Source organism: Vipera berus, assembly GCF_964194415.1.
Source record: "Vipera berus genome assembly, chromosome: 2".
NCBI lineage: Eukaryota > Metazoa > Chordata > Lepidosauria > Squamata > Viperidae > Vipera > Vipera berus.
The window spans coordinates 8,228,215-8,251,762 of record NC_138203.1 but is presented as its reverse complement, the minus strand read 5'-3'; the positions used below and the strand labels follow the sequence as shown (position 1 = coordinate 8,251,762).

Genomic DNA, 23,548 nt, shown 5'->3' with positions numbered 1-23,548 from the left:
GGAATGAAATAGAATAGAATAGAAAATATGGAATGAAATAGAATAGAATAGGATAGGATAGGATAGAATAGAATAGAATAGAAAATATGGAATAGAATAGAATAGAATAGAATAGAAAATATGGAATGAAATAGAATAGAATGGAATAGGATAGAATAGGATAGGATAGAATAGAATAGAATAGAATAGAAAATATGGAATAGAATAGAATAGAATAGAAAATATGGAATGAAATAGAAAATATGGAATAGAATAAAAATATGGAATAGAATAGAATAGAATAACAGAACAATACAATAGAATAGAAAATATGAAATAGAATAGAATAGAAGAACAGAACAGAATAGAATAGAATAGAAGAACAGAACAGAACAACAGAATAGAATAGAAAATATGTAATAGAATAGAATAGAATAGAATAGAATAGAATAGAATAGAATAGAATAGAATAGAATAGAATAGAATAGAATAGAATAGTAGAGTTAGAAGGGACCTTAGAGGTCTTCTAGTCCAACCCCCTGCTCAGGCAGGAAACCCTACATGTAATTTCACATGAATCTCCGGCTCCCTATCCAAACAAGAAATGAAAAACATAGTGGAAGCCGGGGTGAGCTCAGAAATAACAGAACCCTAACCCTTTCATATCTTTTTGTTCTTCCAGTGCATAGTTCTACAGTTATAGTCCTTGTCTTACGACCATAATTGAGCCCCAGATTCCCATTTCCTAAGCGAGACCATTGTTAAATGAATTGCCTTCCATTTTGCGGCCTGTCTCGCCACAGCCGTTAAGTCAATCACTGCAGTTGTTCAGTTAGCAGCACCGTTGTTAAGTGAATCTGGCTCCCTCCCCCTTGACTCCGCTGGTCCGAAGGTTGCAAAGGGGGAATCACGTAACCCCTGGGACAACGGCAACACCGTCATAAATACGAGAGAGATGGCAAGTGTCCGAATTTTGATCCCCGCATCCCTGGGGGATGCTGCAATGGTCGTAGCTGTGAAAAACGGCCGTAACTTACATTTGTCATTGCCGTTGTAACTTTTGAAGGGTCATTAAATGAACTAGTTGTAAGGCGAGGACTAGCCTGCGTTGACTTTGCTCGGTGCACGAAACTCTTTTCTGCTGGTCAGGATCGGCAATTAATAAATAAAAGCATGTCATTTTTGTGATTTTTTTTTTTAAAAATTAAGAGCCAGGCCTAGTTCTATTTATTTAAAGTCGGATTAAGACTTTCCTCTCTTTGCTCTGTGTCATTGTCGGGGGGGGGGGAGCAGGGGGGGGGGGAAACCTGTTGCACAAAATCTGTCGCCCGGTTCATTTTTTTTTCCAGATCTCTTTTGAGGCTGAATTGAGAGCCCGAGAAAGTTACACAGTGTGTTGTTGTTGCTTCGGGGCAGATGATGTATAAACTCGCTGAATGCAGGAGTGTGACTCAGCTCTCGGGTTTTGTGTGCAGATGTGGTTTGTGGTCGTATTAGGAGCTGATTTTTTTTTAAAAAATTTTTTTTTCCTTTCCCAGGAGAATTGCTCAATGGTAATTGGGAGGGATAGTTCTCCCCCCTCCCCTTTCCTGCCTGACGTCTGTGAAGCAAAATTAATGCTAAAAAGCTTGCAGGTGGGGTGGGGTGGGGGGAAATAGCCGTCCCCATCAGAAGAGGAAACGTGGCTGGTTTGGTACTGACTTCAAGTTTAGGAGTCCTGGGTGCTGTCTGAGATTGGTTGGTTTTTTATTTTATTTTTTTGCAGACCTTTCGTTACCCAACTAGGGAGGATCACCAATGCTAGAAGTGAGTTGGGTTTGTGGAGAGGAGGAGGAGGAGGAGGTGGAGGAGGAGGAGGACGAGGACGACTGTGGGGTCCTTGGTGCTCTCTGAGTTGCTAGTTTTCTTGCAGATGTTTCATTATCCAACTAGGGAACGTCATCAGTGCTGGAATGTTTAGGATTAGGGCGGGCAATCCCCACTCCTTTGTAGCACTGATGGCGTTCTCCAGATGGGTAAGGAAACGTCTGCAAGAAAACAGCGCAGCTCAGAGAGCACCAAGGACCCCACAGTTTCTTCCTCCTCCTCTCCATAAACCCCACTCCCTTCTAGCACTGATGAAGTTCCCTAGTTGGGTAATGAAATGTCTGCAAGTAAACAGGCTCAGAGAGCACCAAGGACCCCACAGACCACCTCCTTATCCTCATCTTCCTCTCTCCCTCCTAGCACTGATGAGTTTACCTAATTAGTCATGAAACATCTGCAAGTAAACAACCAAGCTCAGAGAGCACCAAGGACCCCAGTTTCTTCCTCCTCCTCCTCCTCCTCCTCCTCCTCCTCCTCCTCCTCCTCCTCCTCCTCCTCTTCTCTGCTATCTTTTTAGCACTGATGATGTTACCTAGATGGTTAACGAAATATCTGCAAGGAAACAACCAAGCTCAGAGAACACCAAGGACCCTACAGTTCTCCTCCTCTCCACAAACCCAATCCCTTCTAGCGCTGATGTTGTTCCCTAGCTGGGTAATAAAATGTCTGCAAGTAAACAACCAAGTTCAGAGCACTAAGGACCCCTTAGCTTCCTCCTCCTTCTTCTCCTCTCCACAAATCCCACTCCCTTCTAACCGTGATGATGTTCCCCAGTTGGGTCATGAAACGTCTGCAAGAAAACAATCAAGCTCCAAGAGTAGCAAGAACTCCACAGTTGTCGTTGTCGTCCTCCTCCTCCCTGTAAATCCCCTCCCTTCTAGCACTGATGATGTTCCCTAGTTGGGTCATGAAACGTCTGCAAGAAAACAATCAAGTTCAGAGAGCGCCAAAGATCCCACAGTTCAATCCTGAGCTACAGAGATTCTCTTGCATTGGTACCAGGTGAACAACCAGGCAGAAAACAACACCCATATCAAGGAATTAACAAGGAGAAGATCACATCTCCACCGAAATGGCAGAGCAAGTTACTGTATCTAAGCAAAGCCCCCCCCCCGCCTAGCACTGATGTTGTTACCTAGTTGGGTAATGAAATGTCTGCAAGGAAAGAAGCCAACATGGAGAGCAGCAAGGACTCCAACCGTTCATCCCTGAGCTACAGATATTCTCTTCTGTTGGATCTGAAGTTTACCCATGGAAAAGGTTCATCTCCCTTTCTACCCACAGCTAAAGGGTTCATGTCCTTCATTGTCCTTTTTGGGAAAACGGATGCACACGGCCTATTATTATTATTATTTGTCCGTTTGGAGGTGTTAAAGCTAAAACGAAGTGTGCTTAAACCTGTATGAAATTACAGCGAGGTCTCCTTCATTCACCTCTCCTATTATGCAATCATTGTCTCCTTCTGGCACATGACAAATTATAATTTGACGACAACTTTTCCAGGGCCCTGTTGAAGTTTTCATGGCCCGCCTTTGATTCTTGCTTGCGCCTTGGGCTAGTGCAGGGGTAGGCACCCTTGGCTTTTTTTTTCTGACTGGTGGACTTCAACTCCCAGAATTCCTGAGCCAGCCATGCTGAGGGAAAAGGGAGAGGTTTCCAAGCTGAGCCGTGCTGGCTCAGGAATTCTGGGAGTTGAAGTCCACCAGTCATAAAAGAGCCAAGGTTGCCTACCTCTGGCCTTAGACATATGGACTTCAACTCCCAGAATTCCTGAGTCAGCCATGCTGAGGGGAAAGGGAGAGGTTTCCAAGCTGAGCCATGCTGGCTCAGGATTCTGGGAGTTGAAGTCCATGAGTCATAAAAGAGCCAAGGTTGCCTACCCCTGGCCTTAGACATATGGACTTCAACTCCCAGAATTCCTGAGCCAGCCATGCTGAGGGAAAAGGGAGAGGTTTCCAAGCTGAGCCATGCTGGCTTAGGATTCTGGGAGTTGAAGTCCACCAGTCATAAAAGAGCCAAGGTTGCCTACCCCTGGACTGGTGCAACATTCAAGCGCTAAATTGGGATTCGTCTTCAGTGGAGGTGCTCCATCTTGAATTTCCAGACGTACAGTGATAAAAAGACAATATTTGTAGCTGAGGGTTGAATTGTGGGATCCTTGGTTCTCTCAGAGCTTGGTTGTTTTCTTGCAGACGTTTCATTACCCAACTAGGTATCCTCATGAGTTCTCTAAGGGGTTTGTTCTCCGTTCAGGTACAAGTGGCTTGGAGAGAAGAGAGTATTTGTTGTTCACAGTTGAAGGGTGGAATTTTTGATGCTCTCTGGGTTGTTGTTTTTTTTGTTTTGTTTTTTGGAGAGCTTTCATTACCCATCTAGGGAACGTGATCAATGCTAGAAGCGAGTTGGGTTTGTGGAGAGGAGGAGCAGGAGGAGGAGAACTATGGGGTCCTTGGTGCTCTCTGAGCTGAGTTATTTTCTTGCAGACATTTCATTACCAGACCAGGTAACATCATCAGTGCTAGAAGGCAATGGGGTCTGCAGAGTGTAGGAGGAGAAGGAGGCCTGTGAGGTTCACCACCCCTTCCATTCCTCAAAAGCCAAGTGAAGAACGTTTGCAGGAATTGTGTATGTCCAGTTTAATGAAAAGGAGGACTGGGGTGACATGATAGCAGCCTTCCAATATCTGAGCGGTTGCCACAAAGAAGAGGGAGTCAAGCTATTCTCCAAAGCACCTGAAGGCAGGACAAGGAGCAAAGGATGGAAACTAATCAAGGAGAGAAGCAACCTGGAATTAAGGAGAAACTTCCTGATAATGAGAACAAATCAACCAGTGGAATAGCTTGCCTTCTGTGGTTGTGGGTGCTTCATCACTGGAGGTTTTAAAGAAAGAGACTGGACAGCCACTTGTCTGGAATGGTCTAGGGTCTCCTGCTTGAGCAGGGGGCTGGACTAGAAGACCTCCAAGGTCCCTTCCGCCTCTGTTATTCTGTTAAAAGAGATTGGACAGCCATTTGACAGGGGTTGTATTGGGCAGGGGTAGGGAACCTTGGCTCTTTTATGACTTGTGGACTTCAATACCCAGAATTCCTGAACCAGCCCATGCTGACTCAGGAATTCTGGGAGTTTTTTTATGTTTTTTTTATTTTATTTGTATACCGCCCTTCTCCTGAAGGACTCAGGGCGGTGAACAGGGCAGTACATGTTAAAATACAAAATACAAAAATTAAAAGAGATTAAACAAAATGCCCACAACTCTTACAATAAGTTAAAACACATTAAAAATAGGTTAAAACACATTAATAAAACCCAACTTGAAGTCCACAAGTCATAAAAAGAGCCAAGGTTTCCCTACCCCAGTTATAGGATGTCCTGCCTTAGAAGGCCTCCAAAGTCCCTATGATTCTACACCAGGGGTCTTCAAACTTGGTCTCTTGATGACTTGTGGACTTCAACTCCCAGAATTCCTCAGCCAGCGTGCCTGGCTGAGGAATTCTGGGCGCTGAAGTCCACAAGTCCTAAAAGGGCCAAGTTTGAAGATCCCTGTTCTACGCTGATAACTTTTTAATGGTGACCCTGAGCTTTTACAACCCTGCTTTGTAGGACTTTTAACGGTGGCATGTCCCAAAAGAGAGGTTGTGTTTGTCAGTAGCTGTCAGAAAGTGCTTTCAGCACCAGGGTAATGTACGCTTACTTAAGGCCTAACTTTTCAGATCAGGTCCTTTCGATAAGGTCTTGCAAATCTTTAATCTTACTGTTAGGAAAGGCTTGATGCGTGACGTTGTTTTCTTTTGGTTGTGTTTTTAACGGTGCGTTCCTCTGAAATCCATCAACGGCAAGAGTGAATTTGGCACAAGAAAAGGGGCGAGTCGTGGTTAAAGTTTTACGGTCCTGAATTTTTTGGAAATACAGGTGATTTGTTATCAATTCAGTTCAATTTTATTCGTGGCCCGAAGATCCAAATGCAATTTATAAATGGACTCAGAACGTGACCTTGGATAAAACACTTCAACATGTAAAATACTCAGTGCTTTTTTTGTAAAAGAAAAAGGTGCCGGAACTCACACATGTCATACAACCCACCTTGCCTACCCTACAAGGTTCCATCCAAAAAAGGTGCCGGAACTCCGTTCTGGGCGTTCTATGAGAAAAAAAGCCCTGAAAATACTTAATAACTACAGATACTCCCTCGACTTGAAACCATTTGTTTAGTGACTGTTCAAAGTTACAACTTTGAAAAAAAATGTAAAAACCAAAAGAAAAGAAAAGAAAAAAAAAAGTGACAACCACTGTAGCATCCCCATGGTCACATGATTAAAATTTAGGCACTTGGCAACTGGCATGTACTTACGACGGTTGCAGTGTCCTGGGGTCCTATGATCACCTTTTGTAACCTTCCCAGCTGGTTTTCAGCAAGCAAAGTCAGTGAGGGGGGCTGGGCTCACTTAGCGACTAAAGGATTCACTTAACAACCGCATTGATTAACTTAACAACGGTGGGGAAGAGGTCCTAAAATCCGCACAGCTCACTTTAAAACCACCCTTGTAAGCAACAGAAACGTTGATCTCAATTATGGTTGTAAATTGAGGCCAACCTATATCCCATAATAGACTTAAAATCCCAACTCGTTGACTCATTACTAGAAGTTTTTTTAAAAATAGCTATAGCTCAATATCTGGCTATAGTTAAGTAAATATATTCAACCGTAGTCATAGTTAAATATCTGTAATTCCGGCACGATTTATACGAACTAGGTTGTTCATATAAAGGTGAATATTTATAGCTCAGAGTTGAAAGGAGGGGTCCTTGTGCTCTCTAAGCTTGGCTGTTTTCTTGCAGACGTTTCATTACCCAACTAGGGAACGCCATCAGTGCTAGAAGGGAGTGGGGTTGTGAAGAGGAGGACTGTGGGGTCCTTGGTGTTCTCCGAGCTTGATTATTTTTTTGCAGACAATTCATTACCCAGCTAGGGAACGCCATCAGTGCTAGAAGGGAGTGGGGTTGTGAAGAGGAGGACTGTGGGGTCCTTGGTGCTGTGAGCTTGGCTGTTTTCTTGCAGACGTTTCATTACCCAACTAGGGAACGCCATCAGTGCTAGAAGGGAGTGGGGTTGTGAAGAGGAGGACTGTGGGGTCCTTGGTGTTCTCCGAGCTTGATTATTTTTTTGCAGACAATTCATTACCCAGCTAGGGAACGCCATCAGAGCTAGAAGGGAGTGGGGTTGTGAAGAGGAGGACTGTGGGGTCCTTGGTGCTGTGAGCTTGGCTGTTTTCTTGCAGACGTTTCATTACCCAACTAGGGAACGCCATCAGTGCTAGAAGGGAGTGGGGTTGTGAAGAGGAGGACTGTGGGGTCCTTGGTGTTCTCCGAGCTTGATTATTTTTTTGCAGACAATTCATTACCCAGCTAGGGAACGCCATCAGTGCTAGAAGGGAGTGGGGTTGTGAAGAGGAGGACTGTGGGGTCCTTGGTGCTGTGAGCTTGGCTGTTTTCTTGCAGACGTTTCATTACCCAACTAGGGAACGCCATCAGTGCTAGAAGGGAGTGGGGTTGTGAAGAGGAGGACTGTGGGGTCCTTGGTGTTCTCCGAGCTTGATTATTTTTTTGCAGACAATTCATTACCCAGCTAGGGAACGCCATCAGTGCTAGAAGGGAGTGGGGTTGTGAAGAGGAGGACTGTGGGGTCCTTGGTGCTGTGAGCTTGGCTGTTTTCTTGCAGACGTTTCATTACCCAACTAGGGAACGCTGTCAGTGCTAGAAGAGAGTGGGGTTGTGAAGAGGAGGACTGTGGGGTCCTTGGTGCTGTGAGCTTGGCTGTTTTCTTGCAGACGTTTCATTACCCAACTAGGGAACGCTGTCAGTGCTAGAAGAGAGTGGGGTTGTGAAGAGGAGGACTGTAGTATCCTTGGTGTTCTCTGAGCTTGATTATTTTTTTGCAGACAATTCATTACCCAGCTAGGGAATGCCATCAGAGCTAGAAGGGAGTGGGGTTGTGAAGAGGAGGACTGTAGTATCCTTGGTGTTCTCCGAGCTTGATTATTTTTTTGCAGACAATTCATTACCCAGCTAGGGAATGCCATCAGAGCTAGAAGGGAGTGGGGTTGTGAAGAGGAGGACTGTAGTATCCTTGGTGTTCTCCGAGCTTGATTATTTTTTTGCAGACAATTCATTACCCAGCTAGGGAATGCCATCAGAGCTAGAAGGGAGTGGGGTTGTGAAGAGGAGGACTGTGGGGTCCTTGGTGCTGTGAGCTTGGTTGTTTTCTTGTAGACATTTCATTACCCAACTAGGGAACGCTGTCAGTGCTAGAAGAGAGTGGGGTTGTGAAGAGGAGGACTGTAGTATCTTTGGTGTTCTCCGAGCTTGATTATTTTTTTGCAGACAATTCATTACCCAGCTAGGGAACGCCATCAGAGCTAGAAGGGAGTGGGGTTTGTGGAGGAGGAGGAGAAGGAGGAGAACTTTGGGGTCCTCAGTGCTGTTGGAGTACGGTTGTCTTCTTGAAGACGTTTCATGACCCCATTAGGTAACATCATCCGTGTTAGTAGCGAGTGGGTTTGCTCTTTGTTTACCTTCTAGTGCCTTGCTCTGTCAGTGTTGGTGGCGGTGGTCCTGGAAGTTCTTGGGTTGGGCTCTTTACTGTTAGCTTCCTTGGCAGTTCCTTAATTACAGTATCTTTTTGTTCCCTTTTTGGCTTGTAGACTGTCTGTTTTGCATAGTATGTAGACGTTGCTTATGTCTATGTGTCCGTTGATGGCCACTTTGTCAGAGTGCTGGGCTTCTAGATATTCTCTAGCGTTTTTGGATTTGGTTTGGTCTAGGATGGCCACTTAGAAAAGACACCCTCCCTCCCCCCCCCCCCACACACCCCAGCAATCAAGACCTAGAGAAGAACAGATTTAACACCAAGATTAAGCATCAGGCCAGCAATCAAGAAGTAAACAATACCCCAGCGGGCAGGGGGTTGGACTAGAACAGGGGTAGGCAACCTTCGCTCTTTTATGACTCGTGGACTTCAACTCCCAGGATTCCTGAGCCAGCGTGGTTCAGCTTGGAAACCTCTCCATTTCTCCTCAGCATGGCTCAGGAATTCTGGGAGTTGAAGTCCATGAGTCATAAAAGAACCAAGGTTGCCTACCCCTGGACTAGAAGATCTCCGAGGTCTTTCCCAGCCCTGTTATTTCATGTTCTGCTGACCATAAAACCACAGCTTGTCTCTTGCAGATGGTCTTCCGGCCTCCGTTGGATCTTTATGATGTCCTCATCCACCTGAACCCCAAGCAGATCCCCAGGCACCTGGAGGCCGTCGACCGGCCCACCTCGTCCTTCCACCGGGGGATGTTGAAGAGCAACAGCACCACAAAAACCATTTCTTTCCCAGTGGTGGATTTTGACCCCGTCCAGTGCTACCTGCAGGAGCTCCGGGTAGGTATCTGGCCGGTGAGCACCTGCCTCCTCCCCTTGAGAAGTTCCGCTGCAATCCTAGCATCGTACAGGCAGTCCTCGACTTACGGCCACAGTGGAGTCCAGAATTCCCCTTGCTGAGTGAGACGGTTGTTAAGTGAATTTTTCCCCATTTTACGACCTCTCTTGCCGCAGTTGTTAAGTGAATCACTGCGGCTGTGAAGCTGGTCACCCGGTTGTTACGTGAATTTGGCTTCCCCACGGACTTGGCTTGCCCGAAGGTTGCAAAAGGGGATCGCGTGACCCTGGGACACTGCGACCGTTGTAAATAGGAGTCAGCTGCCAAGCGAAAGTTTGATACACGTGACCACGGGGGATGCTGCAACGGTCGTAAGTGTGAAAAACGATCATAAGTCCCTTTTTCCCCAGTGCCGTTGTAACTTTGAACGGCCACTAAACAAACTTGTAAGTTTGAGGCCTATCTGTGTAAATCCTTCCATCCTCCACCATTCAGTCAGAACTGAAGAAGCTTCTTGGATGAGAAGCAGAACCTCTTCAAGCAAAAGCAAGAAAGTCCAGGTGCCTTTTGGAAAACAAATAAGCCCCTTTGGGATAACCAAGACCTGGATGACTGAGAACCTCCACAGACAATTAGCCCAGGGGACATTTTTGCCATTTTAGATATACAGGTGGTCCTCGACTTACGACCACAATGGAGCCCAGAATTCATGTTGCTAACAGGGATTTGTTTTGCCCCATTTTACAACCTTTCTTGCCATAGCTGTTAAGTGAATCACTGCAGTTGTTAAATTAGTAAACTTCCTGACAGTGAGGACAATTAACCAGGGGAACAGCTTGCCTCCAGAAATTGTGGGTGCTCCATCACTGGAGGTTTTTAAGAAGAGACTGGACAGTCACTTGTCTGAAATGGTATAGATTGTCCTGCTTGAGTGGGGGGCTGGACTAGAAGACCTCCAAGGTCCCTTCCAACTACTCTACTCTACTCTACTCTACTCTACTCTACTCTACTCTACTCTACTCTACTCTACTCTACTCTACTCTACTCTACATTCCATTCCATTCCATTCCATTCCATTCTATTCTATTCTATTCTATATTTCTATTCTATTCTGTTCTATATTTTCTATTCTATTCTATATTTTCTATTCTGTTCTATATTTTCTTTTCCTGTTCTGTTCTATTCTATTCTATTCTATTCTATTCTATTCTATTCTGTTCTATTCTATTCTATTCTATTCTATTCTATTCTATTCTATTCTATTCTATTCTATTCTATTCTATTCTATTCTATTCTATTCTATTCTATTCTATTCTATTCTATTCTATTCTTCTATTCTATTCTGTTCTATATTTTCTATTCTATTCTATATTTTCTATTCTGTTCTATATTTTCTTTTCCTGTTCTATTCTATTCTATTCTATTCTATTCTATTCTGTTCTGTTCTGTTCTGTTCTGTTCTGTTCTGTTCCGTTCCGTTCCGTTCCATTCCATTCCATTCCATTCCATTCCATTCCATTCTATTCTATTCTATTCTATTCCATTCCATTCTATTCTGTTCCGTTCCGTTCCGTTCCATTCCATTCCATTCCATTCTATTCTATTCTATTCTATTCTATTCTATTCTATTCTATTCTATTCACATGTGCATTACATGAATCCCGCTTCCCCCTTGACTTTGCTTATCAGAAGGTCGCAGAAGGAGATCACATGATTCCCGGGACACAGCAACCATCGTAAATATGAACCAGTTGCCAGGCATCTGAATGTAAATCACGTGACTGTGGGGATGCTGCTACCGTCACAAGTGTGAAAAACGGTCATAGGTCACTTATCCCAGTGCCGTTGTTAACTCGGAACGGTCAGTAAATGAACTGTTGTGAGGTCGAGGGGCTACCCCTATCTCAGGATGAACGTGTGATCCTCGGTCTTCAACAAAGCCACAGGAAGGGTGTGGTTCCCCCCCCCTCCCCCAGCCTTTTTGCAGTCTTGAGAAGCGACCGACGTTTTAAATCGGGTTTATTTCTCTGGATCTAGTCAGAGGACGTTTCCTTAACCGCCCTATTAAAGCCACAGGGTGATTCAGAAGCTATTGAAGCAACCCAGCGCAGAAGGTTTTCAGAAATGGGGTAAGCGATTCACGAGGAACTCTGTCCTCCTGAGAAGGAAACGGATCAGGATAGAACCTGTTTTATCCTGTTCTTGCAGAGTTGTCCATCTTTTGTAAGAGACGCCACAACCTTTTTTTGCATGTCACTGTATTCTCCGGCTGGGCCTTGATCAATCCTTTATTCCTAGTTTTGTGGTGACAGCCTCTCTGACGCACTGGTGTGCGGTCTGGATTGAGCAACCTACAACTCACCAATAGCTTTGACGCCAAAGGATCTTTCTCCCTGTGTTGGGAGTCTCTATAAACACATAGATGTTTTTTTTTAAATTTTTAAATACAAATTGTTTTTGACGGGACAACAGATTGAGACACACTCAAGTTTTCTCATTTACGTGTCACAATTTTTTCATTTATTTATATGCTGCCTTTGTGATTTTTATGGATAACTCAAGGCAGCGAACATACCTAATACTCTTTCCTCCTCCTATTTTACCCACAACAACAATCCTGCAAGGTGGCTTGGGCTGAGAGAGGGGTAAAGGCCCAAAGTTGACTTTTGTGGCAACTGTGGGACTAGAACTCACCATCTCCTGGTAATTAGCCCAAAGTCCCCCAGTCAACTTGAATGACTAAGGTAGGACCAGAACTCACCATCTCCTGGTGATGTGGCCCAAAGTCAACAAGCCAACTTTTAGGGCTAAGGTGGGACCAGAACTCACTGTCTCTTGGTGATTTGGCCCAAAGTCAACAAGCCAATTTTCAGGGCTAAGGTGGGGCCAGAACTCATTGTCTTTTTGGTGATTGGCCCAAAGTCAACAAGCCAACTTTTAGTGCTAAGGTGGGACCAGAACTCATCGTCTCTTGGTGATTGGCCCAAAGTCAACAAGTCAACTTTCAGGGCTAAGGTGGGGCCAGAACTCACCGTCTTTTTGGTGATTGGCCCAAAGTCAACAAGCCAACTTTTAGTGCTAAGGTGGGACCAGAACTCATCGTCTCTTGGTGATTGGCCCAAAGTCAACAAGCCAACTTTCAGGGCTAAGGTGGGGCCAGAACTCACCGTCTTTTTGGTGATTGGCCCAAAGTCAACAAGCCAACTTTCAGGGCTAAGGTGGGGCCAGAGCTCACGGTCTCCTGGTAATTAGCCCAAAGTCACCCAGCCATTTCTCATGCCGTTGTCGTAACTTTGAAGATGAGCTGTAAGTAGCATTTCTAAAGTCTGTCTTCATTTTGAACGGACGTTAAGTGGCCGGTGGTAAGCTGAAGACCACTGTAAGCAAAATAAAATAAATAAATATAAAAATAGAAGGACTGTGAGAAGAGAAAGTACATGACCTGTACAAAAATGGGTGCTTGTTGAAATGAAGTGAAGTGGAGGAGGAGAAAAAACAAAACAAATTCACCCAGCAGGGCAATTGATGCAAAAAAATAAAGATGAAGGGGGGAAAAACTATTATAAAGAGTGGTGGTCAGGAAAATTGAGGATGGTGGAAGAGAAATATTTATTTCTATGGGTTAAGGCACTGGGCTAGAAAGCAGGAGACAATGGGTTCTAGTCCCTCCTTAGCCAGGAAAGCCACCTGGGTGACTTTGGGCCGATCACCAGGAGACAATGAGTTCTAGTCTCACCTTAGATATGAAAGCTGGCTGGGTGATTGTGAGTTCTAGTCCCGCTTTAGACAAGAAAGCCAGTTGGGTAACTTTGGCCCAATCACCAGGAGACAATGAGTTCTAGTCCCGCCTTAGCTATGAAAGCTGGCTGGGTGACTGGGCCAATCACCAGGAGACAATGAGCTCTAGTCCCACTTAGCTATGAAAGCTGGCTGGGTGACTTTGGGCCGATCACCAGGAGACAGTGAGTTCTAGTCCCACTTAGCTATGAAAGCTGGCTGGGTGACTTTGGGCCGATCACCAGGAGACAATGAGTTCTAGTCCCACTTAGCTATGAAAGCTGGCTGGGTGACTTTGGGCCGATCACCAGGAGACAATGAGTTCTAGTCTCACCTTAGATATGAAAGCTGGCTGGGTGATTGTGAGTTCTAGTCCCGCCTTAGACAAGAAAGCCAGTTGGGTAACTTTGGCCCAATCACCAGGAGACAATGAGTTCTAGTCCCGCCTTAGCTATGAAAGCTGGCTGGGTGACTTTGGGCCAATCACCAGGAGACAATGAGTTCTAGTCCCACTTAGCTATGAAAGCTGGCTGGGTGACTTTGGGCCAATCACCAGGAGACAATGAGTTCTAGTCCCACTTAGCTATGAAAGCTGGCTGGGTGACTTTGGGCCAATCAACAGGAGACAATGAGTTCTAGTCCCACCTTAGATATGTAAGCTTCCTGGGTGATTGTGAGTTCTAGTCCTGCCTTAGGCATAAAAGCCAATTGGGTGACTTTGGGCCAATCACCAGAAGACAATGAGTTCTAGTCCCGCCTTTGCTATGAAAGCTGGCTGGGTGACTTTGGGCCAATCACCAGGAGACAATGAGTTCTAGTCCCACTTAGCTATGAAAGCTGGCTGGGTGACTGGGCCGATCACCAGGAGACAATGAGTTCTAGTCTCACCTTAGATATGAAAGCTGGCTGGGTGATTGTGAGTTCTAGTCCCGCCTTAGACAAGAAAGCCAGTTGGGTAACTTTGGCCCAATCACCAGGAGACAATGAGTTCTAGTCCCACCTTAGCTATAAAAGCTGGCTGGGTGACTGGGCCAATCACCAGGAGACAATGAGTTCTAGTCCCACCTTAGCTATGAAAGCTGGCTGGGTGACTTTGGGCCAATCACCAGGAGACAATGAGTTCTAGTCCCACTTAGCTATGAAAGCTGGCTGGGTGACTTTGGGCCAATCAACAGGAGACAATGAGTTCTAGTCCCACCTTAGATATGTAAGCTTCCTGGGTGATTGTGAGTTCTAGTCCTGCCTTAGGCATAAAAGCCAATTGGGTGACTTTGGGCCAATCACCAGAAGACAATGAGTTCTAGTCTCGCCTTTGCTATGAAAGCTGGCTGGGTGACTGGGCCAATCACCAGGAGACAATGAGTTCTAGTCCCACCTTAGCTATGAAAGCTGGCTGGGTGACTTTGGGCCAATCAACAGGAGACAATGAGTTCTAGTCCCACCTTAGATATGTAAGCTTCCTGGGTGATTGTGAGTTCTAGTCCTGCCTTAGGCATAAAAGCCAATTGGGTGACTTTGGGCCAATCACCAGAAGACAATGAGTTCTAGTCCCGCCTTAGCTATGAAAGCTGGCTGGGTGACTTTGGGCCAATCAGCAGGAGACAATGAGTTCTAGTCCCACCTTAGCTATGAAAGCTGGCTGGGTGACTTTGGGCCAATCAACAGGAGACAATGAGTTCTAGTCCCACCTTAGATATGTAAGCTCCCTGGGTGATTGTGAGTTCTAGTCCTGCCTTAGGCATAAAAGCCAATTGGGTGACTTTGGGCCAATCACCAGAAGACAATGAGTTCTAGTCCCGCCTTTGCTATGAAAGCTGGCTGGGTGACTTTGGGCCAATCACCAGGAGACAATGAGTTCTAGTCCCATCTTAGATATGAGTTCTAGTCCTGCCTTAGGCATAAAAGCCAATTGGGTGACTTTGGGCCAATCACCAGAAGACAATGAGTTCTAGTCCCGCCTTTGCTATGAAAGCTGGCTGGGTGACTTTGGGCCAATCACCAGGAGACAATGAGTTCTAGTCCCATCTTAGATATGAAAGCTGGCTGGGTGATTGTAAGTTCTAGTCCTGCCTTAGGCATGGAAGCCAGCTGGGTGACTTTGGGCCAATCACTCTCTCTCTCAGCCCATCCCACTTCACTGTGTTCTTATTGTGGGGAAAATAGGAAGAGGAAGGTGTGTTGGATATGTTTGCCACCTTATTTATAAAAATAATAAAGGTTGGATGGATGGATAGATAAATACAGAGGATCCAATTTGGGTCGGTCACCAGGATGAGAGATTTTGTCTTCCAAGTTTTCAGATTCATGCTGGAGCCCATCCTCGGGAGCTTCTCTGTGTGCTCTGGGCTGTTATTTGTAAATCAATCAGTCAACTGGAGATTTTGTTTTCTGATATGTTTGCTGGCTTATTTTTAAAAATAATAAAGGTGGGATGGATGGATGAATGAAAGATAGATGGAAGGATGGATGGATGGATGGATGGATGGCAAGCTAGATGATAGATTAGATAGATAGATAGATAGATAGATAGATAGATAGATAGATAGATAGATAATAAATAGATGCCAGATGATAGCTAGATGAATGGATAGCAAGCTAGATGATAGATAGATAGATAGATAGATAGATAGATAGATAGATAGATAGATAGATAGATAGATAGATAGATAGATAATAGCTGGATGGATGGATAGCAAGCTAGATGATAAATAGATGATAGACAGATGGAGTTGCAAATGGCGATCGCATGTTTGCAGCCTTAGTTTTAAAAATAACAAAGATGGGAAAGATAGATGGATGGACAGACAGTCAGACAGACAGATAGATAAAGGGTTTTCTTTCCTGATCAGCAACTCTCAAAAATTGAGATCTAGGGTATTAGAAACCGTTTCAGCTCGTTGCGCCAAAAAATCCTCTTGAACGGTTAATCCCCAGATGTGGTTATTTCAGCAGCCAGATCAAGCCTGTTTTTCAAAGGGCTTTGATCTTGCCCTCCAGTGGCATTGGCTAGGTGCAAACGCCCCTTGCCAAGATTTGGGGATCTTATTTTTTTTTAACCATTTTAAAAGAATTAATAAAAGACACCACCCAGATCGAATGGGTGTGCCTCGGCAGGATTCTGCCTCAGGTGTGCCCCGTGACTTGCAAAACATACGTCAAAACTTGTAGGAAAATTTTTTAAAAAGATTCTAAAAGCGAGAAGCCTATAAGAAGGAGGTCTACGCAGGCACGCCTCCCCATCTGAGCCCAAAATCTCCATTGCCAAGCAAGACTGTTGCGAAGTGAATTTTTCCCCATTTTGCAACCACCGTTGTTAAGTGAATAACTGTGCTTCTTGAGCGGGGAACACGGTTGTTAAGTGAGTCTGGCTTCCCCATCGACTTTGCTTGCGGGAGGGTTACAAAAGGGGACCCCGGGACACTGCAACCATCATAAATACGAGTCAGTTGCCAAGTGTCTGAATTTTGATCACATGACCCTGGGGTCTGCAACGGTCGTAAGTGTGAAAAACTGTCATAAGCCACTTGTTTTAGTGCCGTTGAAACTCTGAACGGTCACTAAACGAACGGTTGTAAGTCGAGGATTACCTGTACAGGGTAGGGTCGCTACAAGTCAAGATGGCAACCATGGCTGATTTTTAATTTTATTTCTTTTTAATGTGTGTCGCACTGTGGCTCCTGGAAACAACCAAGAGCCAACCCAACTTAGCTTAAAAAGAGAGAGAGGAAGAAATCAAAAAGGGATTAGTAAGATACTTGCTTCAGCTTGTTACTTAAAAGACGCTTAAGCCCGGTTTATGGCTTTCTTCTGAGCGCATAAAGGGAGGTCTCCCTTAGGCTGATCTTAGTGCCTTGTGAGTAGAGAGAGCAGCTTCCCAGCTGAGCCAAGAGCCGGTAGATTTCATGGTGGTCTCCCATCCATGCTGTAATCCAGAGTTCCAGAGAGGCGGACGTCAAGACTCAGAGGTCTTAGAACAACCAAGGTAGAATACAACAGCCCCATCATGTCAAGGGCAAAACACTGTATATAAACAGAAAACCGACTCTCTGCCTTTCTAGCACTGATAACGTTACCTAGGTGGGACATGAAATGTCCCAAAGAAAACCACCAAGCTCAGAGAGCCCCAAGGATCCCACAATCCTCCTCCTTCCCTTCCTCGCAAGCCCCACTCTCTTTTAACAGTGATGATGCAACCTAATTGGGTCATAAAATATCTGCAAGAAAACCAAGCTCAGAGAGCTCTAAGGAGCCCACAGTTCAACCCTGAGTACAAATATTCTTTTCTTCTAATGCTTACCTGCCTGCCTGCCTGCCTGCCTGCCTGCCTACCTACCTACCTACCTACCTACCTACCTACCTACCTACCTACCTACCTACCTATCTATCTATCTATCTATCTATCTATCTATCTATCTATCTATCTATCTATCTATCTATCTATCTATCTATCTAATCTATCCTATCTATCTATCTATCTATCTATCTATCTATCTATCTATCTATCTATCTATCTATCTATCTATCTATCCATCTGTCATCTATTATTTAGCTAGCTATCGTCTCTATATACCTCCCTCCCTCCCTCCTCCTCCTCCCTGTTGTTATTGTTAGTTGCGAAGTCGTGTCCGGCCCATTGCGACCCCATGGACAACGTTCCTCCAGGCCTTCCTGTCCTCTTACCATCTTCTGGAGTCCATTTAAGCTCACGCCTCCTGCTTCAGTGACTCCATCCAGCCACCTCATTCTCTGTCGTCCCCTTCTTCTCTTGCCCTCCATCTTTCCCAGCGTTAGGCTCTTCTCCAGTGAGTCCTTCCTTCTCATTAGGTGGCCAAAGTACTTGAGTCAGGGTTGATCTCCTCTAGGACTGACTGGTCCTACATACATACATATCTCAGCCTAATTACTACCAAGGACACTGGTAGAGCCAATCCCACTTCCTTCTAGCACTGATGATGTTCCCCAGCTGGGTCATAAAACAACTGCAGCAAGGAAACAACCAAACTCAAGAGAGTACCAAGGGCCCTTAGTGTCAAAGGTCGTAGAAGAAAGCCACGGCCAACCACCTTCATCTAGGAGTTAAAAGAGACACCTTCAGTGTAAGGTAGACTTCACTTGTCCTGTTGCAAACTAGGGGGTCACCCTCTGTGTGTGTCCGTGTGAAAAGTCAAGATGGCAGTTGCGACTTGCAGTCAGGAAGATGGATGAGACTTGGAGATGTGGGCAGCTTCCTTTCATATGAAACCTTTCTTATTGCAGGAAGCCTTTGGTGACTTGGCCCTGTTCTTCTATGACAAATATGGAGGAGATGTCATTGGGGTCCTCTGGAAGCCTTCGGCCTTTGAACCGCAGCCCTTCAAGGTGAGTGCTCAACTCTTGACCCAAAGGTGCTTTCTCAAGAGGCAACTGGACTTTCTTGTTCTCTCTTTGAACATGTTTCGCTTCTCATCCAAGAAGCTTCTTTAGATGGTGGGGAATGGAAAGATTTATATTCCTTGCAGACAGCTGATCATTTGCATTCTTTTAGAGAGTCGTTGAGACCACCTGGAGGTTTGTCTGTGTCCTCAGGGTCACCTGAGTTGTGCAAATGGGTGTTGAGCCTTCTGGGAACTTCTGAAAGGACTGTGTTGTAGACTGGAGATGGACAGTGTCCTATTCCTCCCCCTCTGTTGAGAGAGAGCTGTTCAGTTTTGAGATAGATGGCCTCTTTGACCCCCCTCTTTCAAACCAGCGGTCTTCTCTGTCCAAAATGTGGATTTTGCAGTCTTCGAATGAGTGGCCTTTGTCTTTCAAATGCAGATGGACTGCTGAATCTTGTCCTGATGGGTTTGTTCTCCTATGTTGTGCAATGTGTTTGTGAAGTGGTTGTTTCGTTTCCCCAATATACAGATCTGCACATGTCTCACTGCATTGTGCTGCATATACCACATTGCTCAAGTTTGTGTCTTCAGTATTTTATCCTTGGGGTGGACAAGGCTCTGCCTCAGTGTATTCTTGGGTTTAAAGTGTGCACGTATGTTGTGTTGGCTGAAGATGACCCTGAAGAAGATTATTCAGGTGACCTTGAGGACACGCAAACTTCCAAGTGGCCTCAACGACTCTGAAAGAATGCAAATGACCAACTGTCTTCAAGGAATATAAAGTCCACATTTTAGACAGAGAGGACCGCTGGTTTGAAAGAGGGGTCAAAGAGGCCATCTATCTCAAAATTGAACACCCCTCTCTCAACAGAGGGGGAGGGATACAACATCATCTATCTCCAGTCTACAACACAATCCTTTCAGCAGCTCCAAGAAGGCTCCACACCCATTTGCACCACTCAGGTGACCCCGAGGATATAGATAAACTTCCAAGTGGCCTCAGCGACTCCCTAGAAGAATGCAAATGACCAGGTGTCTGCAAGGAATATAAATCCTTCCATTCCCTACCATCCATTCAGAGCTGAAGAAGCTTCTTGGATGAGAAATGTCTTTAAAGAGAAAAAACAAAGTCCAGTTGCCTTGTTGAAAAGCAGCTTTGGATAGCACTGATGATGTTACCTAGTTGGGTCATGAAATGTCTGCAAGGAAACAACCCAGCTCAGAGAGCACCAAAGACCCCACCCTCCTCCTCCATGTAAACCCCACTCCCTTCTAGCACTGATGATGTTACCTAGTTGGGTCATGAAATGTCTGCAAGAAAACAACCCAGCTCAGAGAGCACCAATGGCCGCATGATTCCAGTGTGTGAGTTTATAAGTATATTTATTTTGTTTTATCATAAAAGGTAAAATACAAAACAGAAAAACAAAACAAAAACATACATCCAGCACTAACAACAAAAAGAAAAAAAAATGGTGTACAAAAAAAAAGAGAGAAAAAGGTGATCCAAATAGCAAATAAATTTTAACATTTAACATATAGAATCCATCCCAGCTGGATCTTAACAAAAAAAAAAACACCCAGTAAATTCTCGTTCTCCGTTTACAAATATATAGGTTCCGCTGTATAGTTTGATCCATATTTGGCAGCTATTGTAACTTGCTTCTCTTAACTCCACCAGGTATCAAACATTCAAGGGAGGATGGTGTCCAAGCGAAGTTCTCAACCAACGGTGGTTCCAAATGTGGAAGCTATTTTGGAAGACTTTCAGATCTTGGGTGAAGGCCTGGTCAAAACGGTGGAAGCTCGGACAGAGAAATGGACCATCTAAGATGGCTCCTCCATGGATTTGGAACTGTTCTGAGTGTGTTCTTCTCCCCCCTAATTTTTTTTTCTTCAGATTTTTTTTCCCTTAGATTTTTATTACACTGAAATCAAACGCTCTTTCCATCCTGTTCGCTTCCATTCAGTTCAGAGGAGCCTGACTCCTCCGATAAAGGACTTTTATTAAAAAATAAAATAAAAAAAATTCCTCCTCTGGCTAAAGAAATACTAGAAAATTACTCTTCGTTCACGGAGTAGAAATCAAATCTCAAGCCCTCGCTTCTCTTCCTCTCCCTTCCTGGAAGGAAAAATAAGATTATAATAAGACGAGTTAAGTGGAGATTGGATTTAAGAAGCAAGGCCTGGGTTAAATCTAGTGAGGGCTGAGGCCATGAGGTCATCCAGAACACGGATCCCCAACCTTTGGCACAAGGGACTGATTTTGCAGAAGGCACATTTTTTCACGGACTGGGGCATTAAGAGAAGGGCAGTATAATCTAGACCCCACGCGTGTGCAGTTTTGCTCGCCTGTCGCTCACCTCCACGTGTGCAAACCCGTTTCTAACAGGCCACGGACCAGTTCCAGGCCACGGACCGGGAATTGGGGACCTCTGGTCCAGAAAAGCTTCCTGATTTTGACAGCCACTCTAGGAAGCTACAATTTTATGAACCCACTTCTCATTCTCACGTTGAATAATCGCCCAGGTTTATTATCTGGCCGTAAGAAAACGTTTGTTTGGTGACTCCCTCGACTTTTTATTTCCCTCTCAAAAAATTATAATCCCCATAAATAATTGATAGAAGTCAACAGGCCTCTGATCAACGCCCCCCTCCTATACCTGCACATCTGCACCAGAAAAACAGGTTAAAGCCAGCACGTACACAAACCAAACGCCACACGTGTACACACCAAAACCAGTTCCCCTATAAGACCCAAGTCCCCCATTTTTCTGTAGTCTACCCTCGAGAAGGGAGCTTTGGTTCCTGAGAATAAAATCTCCTTTTTTTTGTAGTATGTCTCGATTTCATTTCATTTTCTTTGATTTGATCTGGCTCCACCCGGGCTTGTCGGGACCCGGAATGATTGAGAACCCCCAATTTATTCTTCTAACGTGGAAGAAGATGCAGGCTGCGGCGGTGGAGTTGTGGGTGCTCCATCACTGGAGGTTTTCAAAAAATAGACGGGACAACCGTTTGACCGAGATGTCAGTGGAGATTCTTAGTCATCCAGGTCGTGGTTGTCCCCAAAATGCTTTTTCAAAAGGCAACTGGACTTGTGTTTTTCCTTGAAGATGTTTCGCTACCCGTTCAGGAAGCTTCTTCAGCTCTGACTAAATCCATGATCCTTCCATCCTTCACCATTTGGTTAGAGCTGCAGAAGCTTCTTGGATGAGAAGTGAAACATCTTCAAGGAAAAAGCAAAGTCCAGTTGCCTTTTGAAAAAGTACTTTTGGGACATTGGATCTGGATGGTACAAGATCTCCTGCCTTAACAAGATTGGACTAGAAGACCGTTCCTTCCAGCCCTTGGATTCTGTGTTCTATGGCCTTCCTCTGAAGGAAAACCAGGCCATTGCTACAAGAACAGAACAGAACAATAGAATAGAATATGTGGAATAGAGTAGAGTAGAATAGGGTAGAACAGTTGGAAAGGACCTTAGAGCTCATCTAGTCCAACCCCCTGCTTAGGCAGGAAACTATACCATTTCAGACAAATGGTGGTCCAATCTCTTCTTAATACCTTCCAGTGTTGGAGCATTCACAACTTCTGGAGGCAAGTTGTTCCACTGATTAATTGTTTTGTTAGGAAATTCCTTAGTTCTAGGTTGCTTCTCTCCTGGATTAGTTTCCATCCGTTGCTTCTTGTCCTGCCTTCAGGTGCTTTGGAGAATAGCTTGACTCCCTCTTCTTTGGAGCAGCCCCAGAGATACTGGAAGGCTGCTATCATGTACCCCCTTCATCCTTCTCTTCATTAAACTACACATACCCAATTCCAGCAATCGTTCCTTATGTTTTAGCCTCCAGTCCCCTAATCATCTTTGTTACTCTTCTCTGTACTCTTTCTAGAGTCTTGACATCTTTTTTACATTGTGGCGACCAAAACTGGATGCAGTATTCCAAGTGTGGACTCACCAAGGCATTGTAAAGTAGTAGTACTTCATCAATTTGCCTACAGGGGAAATAGGTCGACAGACGATGCCATAGCTACTGCTTTACATTCTGTAGCAAGTCATCTCGAGAAACCTGGAAGTTACGTCAGGATGCTTTTTGTTGACTACAGCTCGGCTTTCAACACCATTTTGCCGAGCATTCTCATCGAGAAGCTGACTGACTTGAAATTCTCCCCCGCTATCTGCGATTGGATTCAAGACTTTCTTAGGGATCGGGTACAAACAGTGAGGGTCGGGTCTGCTTTGTCCACCCCCCTGAAGCTTTGCACCGGCACGCCACAGGGCTGTGTGCTTAGCCCCTACCTGTACTCTTTATACACTTGTGATTGTGTATCATCTGACCCATCCACTGCGATAATCAAGTTCGCAGATGATACAACTGTGGTGGGTCTTATTACAGGTGGGGATGACACAGCATATAGGGCGGAGGTACAAAAACTATCCATATGGTGTAGTAACAACAACTTTCACCTAAACATCGGCAAGACGAAAGAGATGGTGTTAGACTTCCAGAGAAAAAAGGAGGAACCTGCCCCACTTTACATCGGGGAGGACTGTGTAGAGAGAGTTTCCTCCTTTAAATTTCTGGGAGTCTACCTCTGTGAAGATCTGACCTGGAAAGTTAACACAACCCAGGTGGCTAGAAAGGCCCAACAGAGGCTTCACTTTCTTAGGATCTTGCGGAAGAACAGGGTAGAACAACAGCTAATGACCCTCTTTTACCGGTCTACCATAGAGAGCGTCCTCTCGTATGGTATTGTGGGTTGGTATGCTGGTCTGACAGCCGCGGATAGGAATATTACAGAGGGTAGTGAGCACAGCACAAGACATTGTGGGCTGTCCCCTGACACCACTGGATGACATCGCCAGGGCTCCTTGCCTTGGAAGAGTGAGGAAGATTCTCAGGGATGACTCACACCCTGGACGGTATCTCTTTACTCTCCTACCATCCGGTAGGAGATATAGGAATATAGCCAGCCGTACCAACAGGCTGAAAAATAGCTTTTATCCGTGGGCTGTTAGGCTTTTAAATGGGACATAATCTTATGCAGAATTGACTTGGGAGGCCGGTGTGTGGTGTAGTTGGTTCACATGGTGTGGTGGGATGGAGGGTTTGTTATCACTGTGTGTTGGGGGGAGAGAGCACAGGGGGAG

At 45.0% G+C, this 23,548-nt stretch overlaps 1 protein-coding gene across 1 annotated transcript in view; it reads left to right on the top strand.

Moving 5' to 3' along the window:
* Positions 1 to 21,225, top strand: part of NOL6 (nucleolar protein 6) — an 86,295-nt gene extending 65,070 nt beyond the window's left edge. Inside the window, exons 24-26 of the mRNA XM_081319240.1 lie at positions 9,067 to 9,267; positions 18,299 to 18,400; positions 20,081 to 21,225. Of these exons, the coding sequence (XP_081175366.1) occupies positions 9,067 to 9,267; positions 18,299 to 18,400; positions 20,081 to 20,230 (453 nt within the window). The 3' untranslated portion in view covers positions 20,231 to 21,225. The remainder of the gene's footprint in view (positions 1 to 9,066; positions 9,268 to 18,298; positions 18,401 to 20,080) is intronic.
* The last annotated feature ends 2,323 nt before the right edge of the window (positions 21,226 to 23,548 follow it).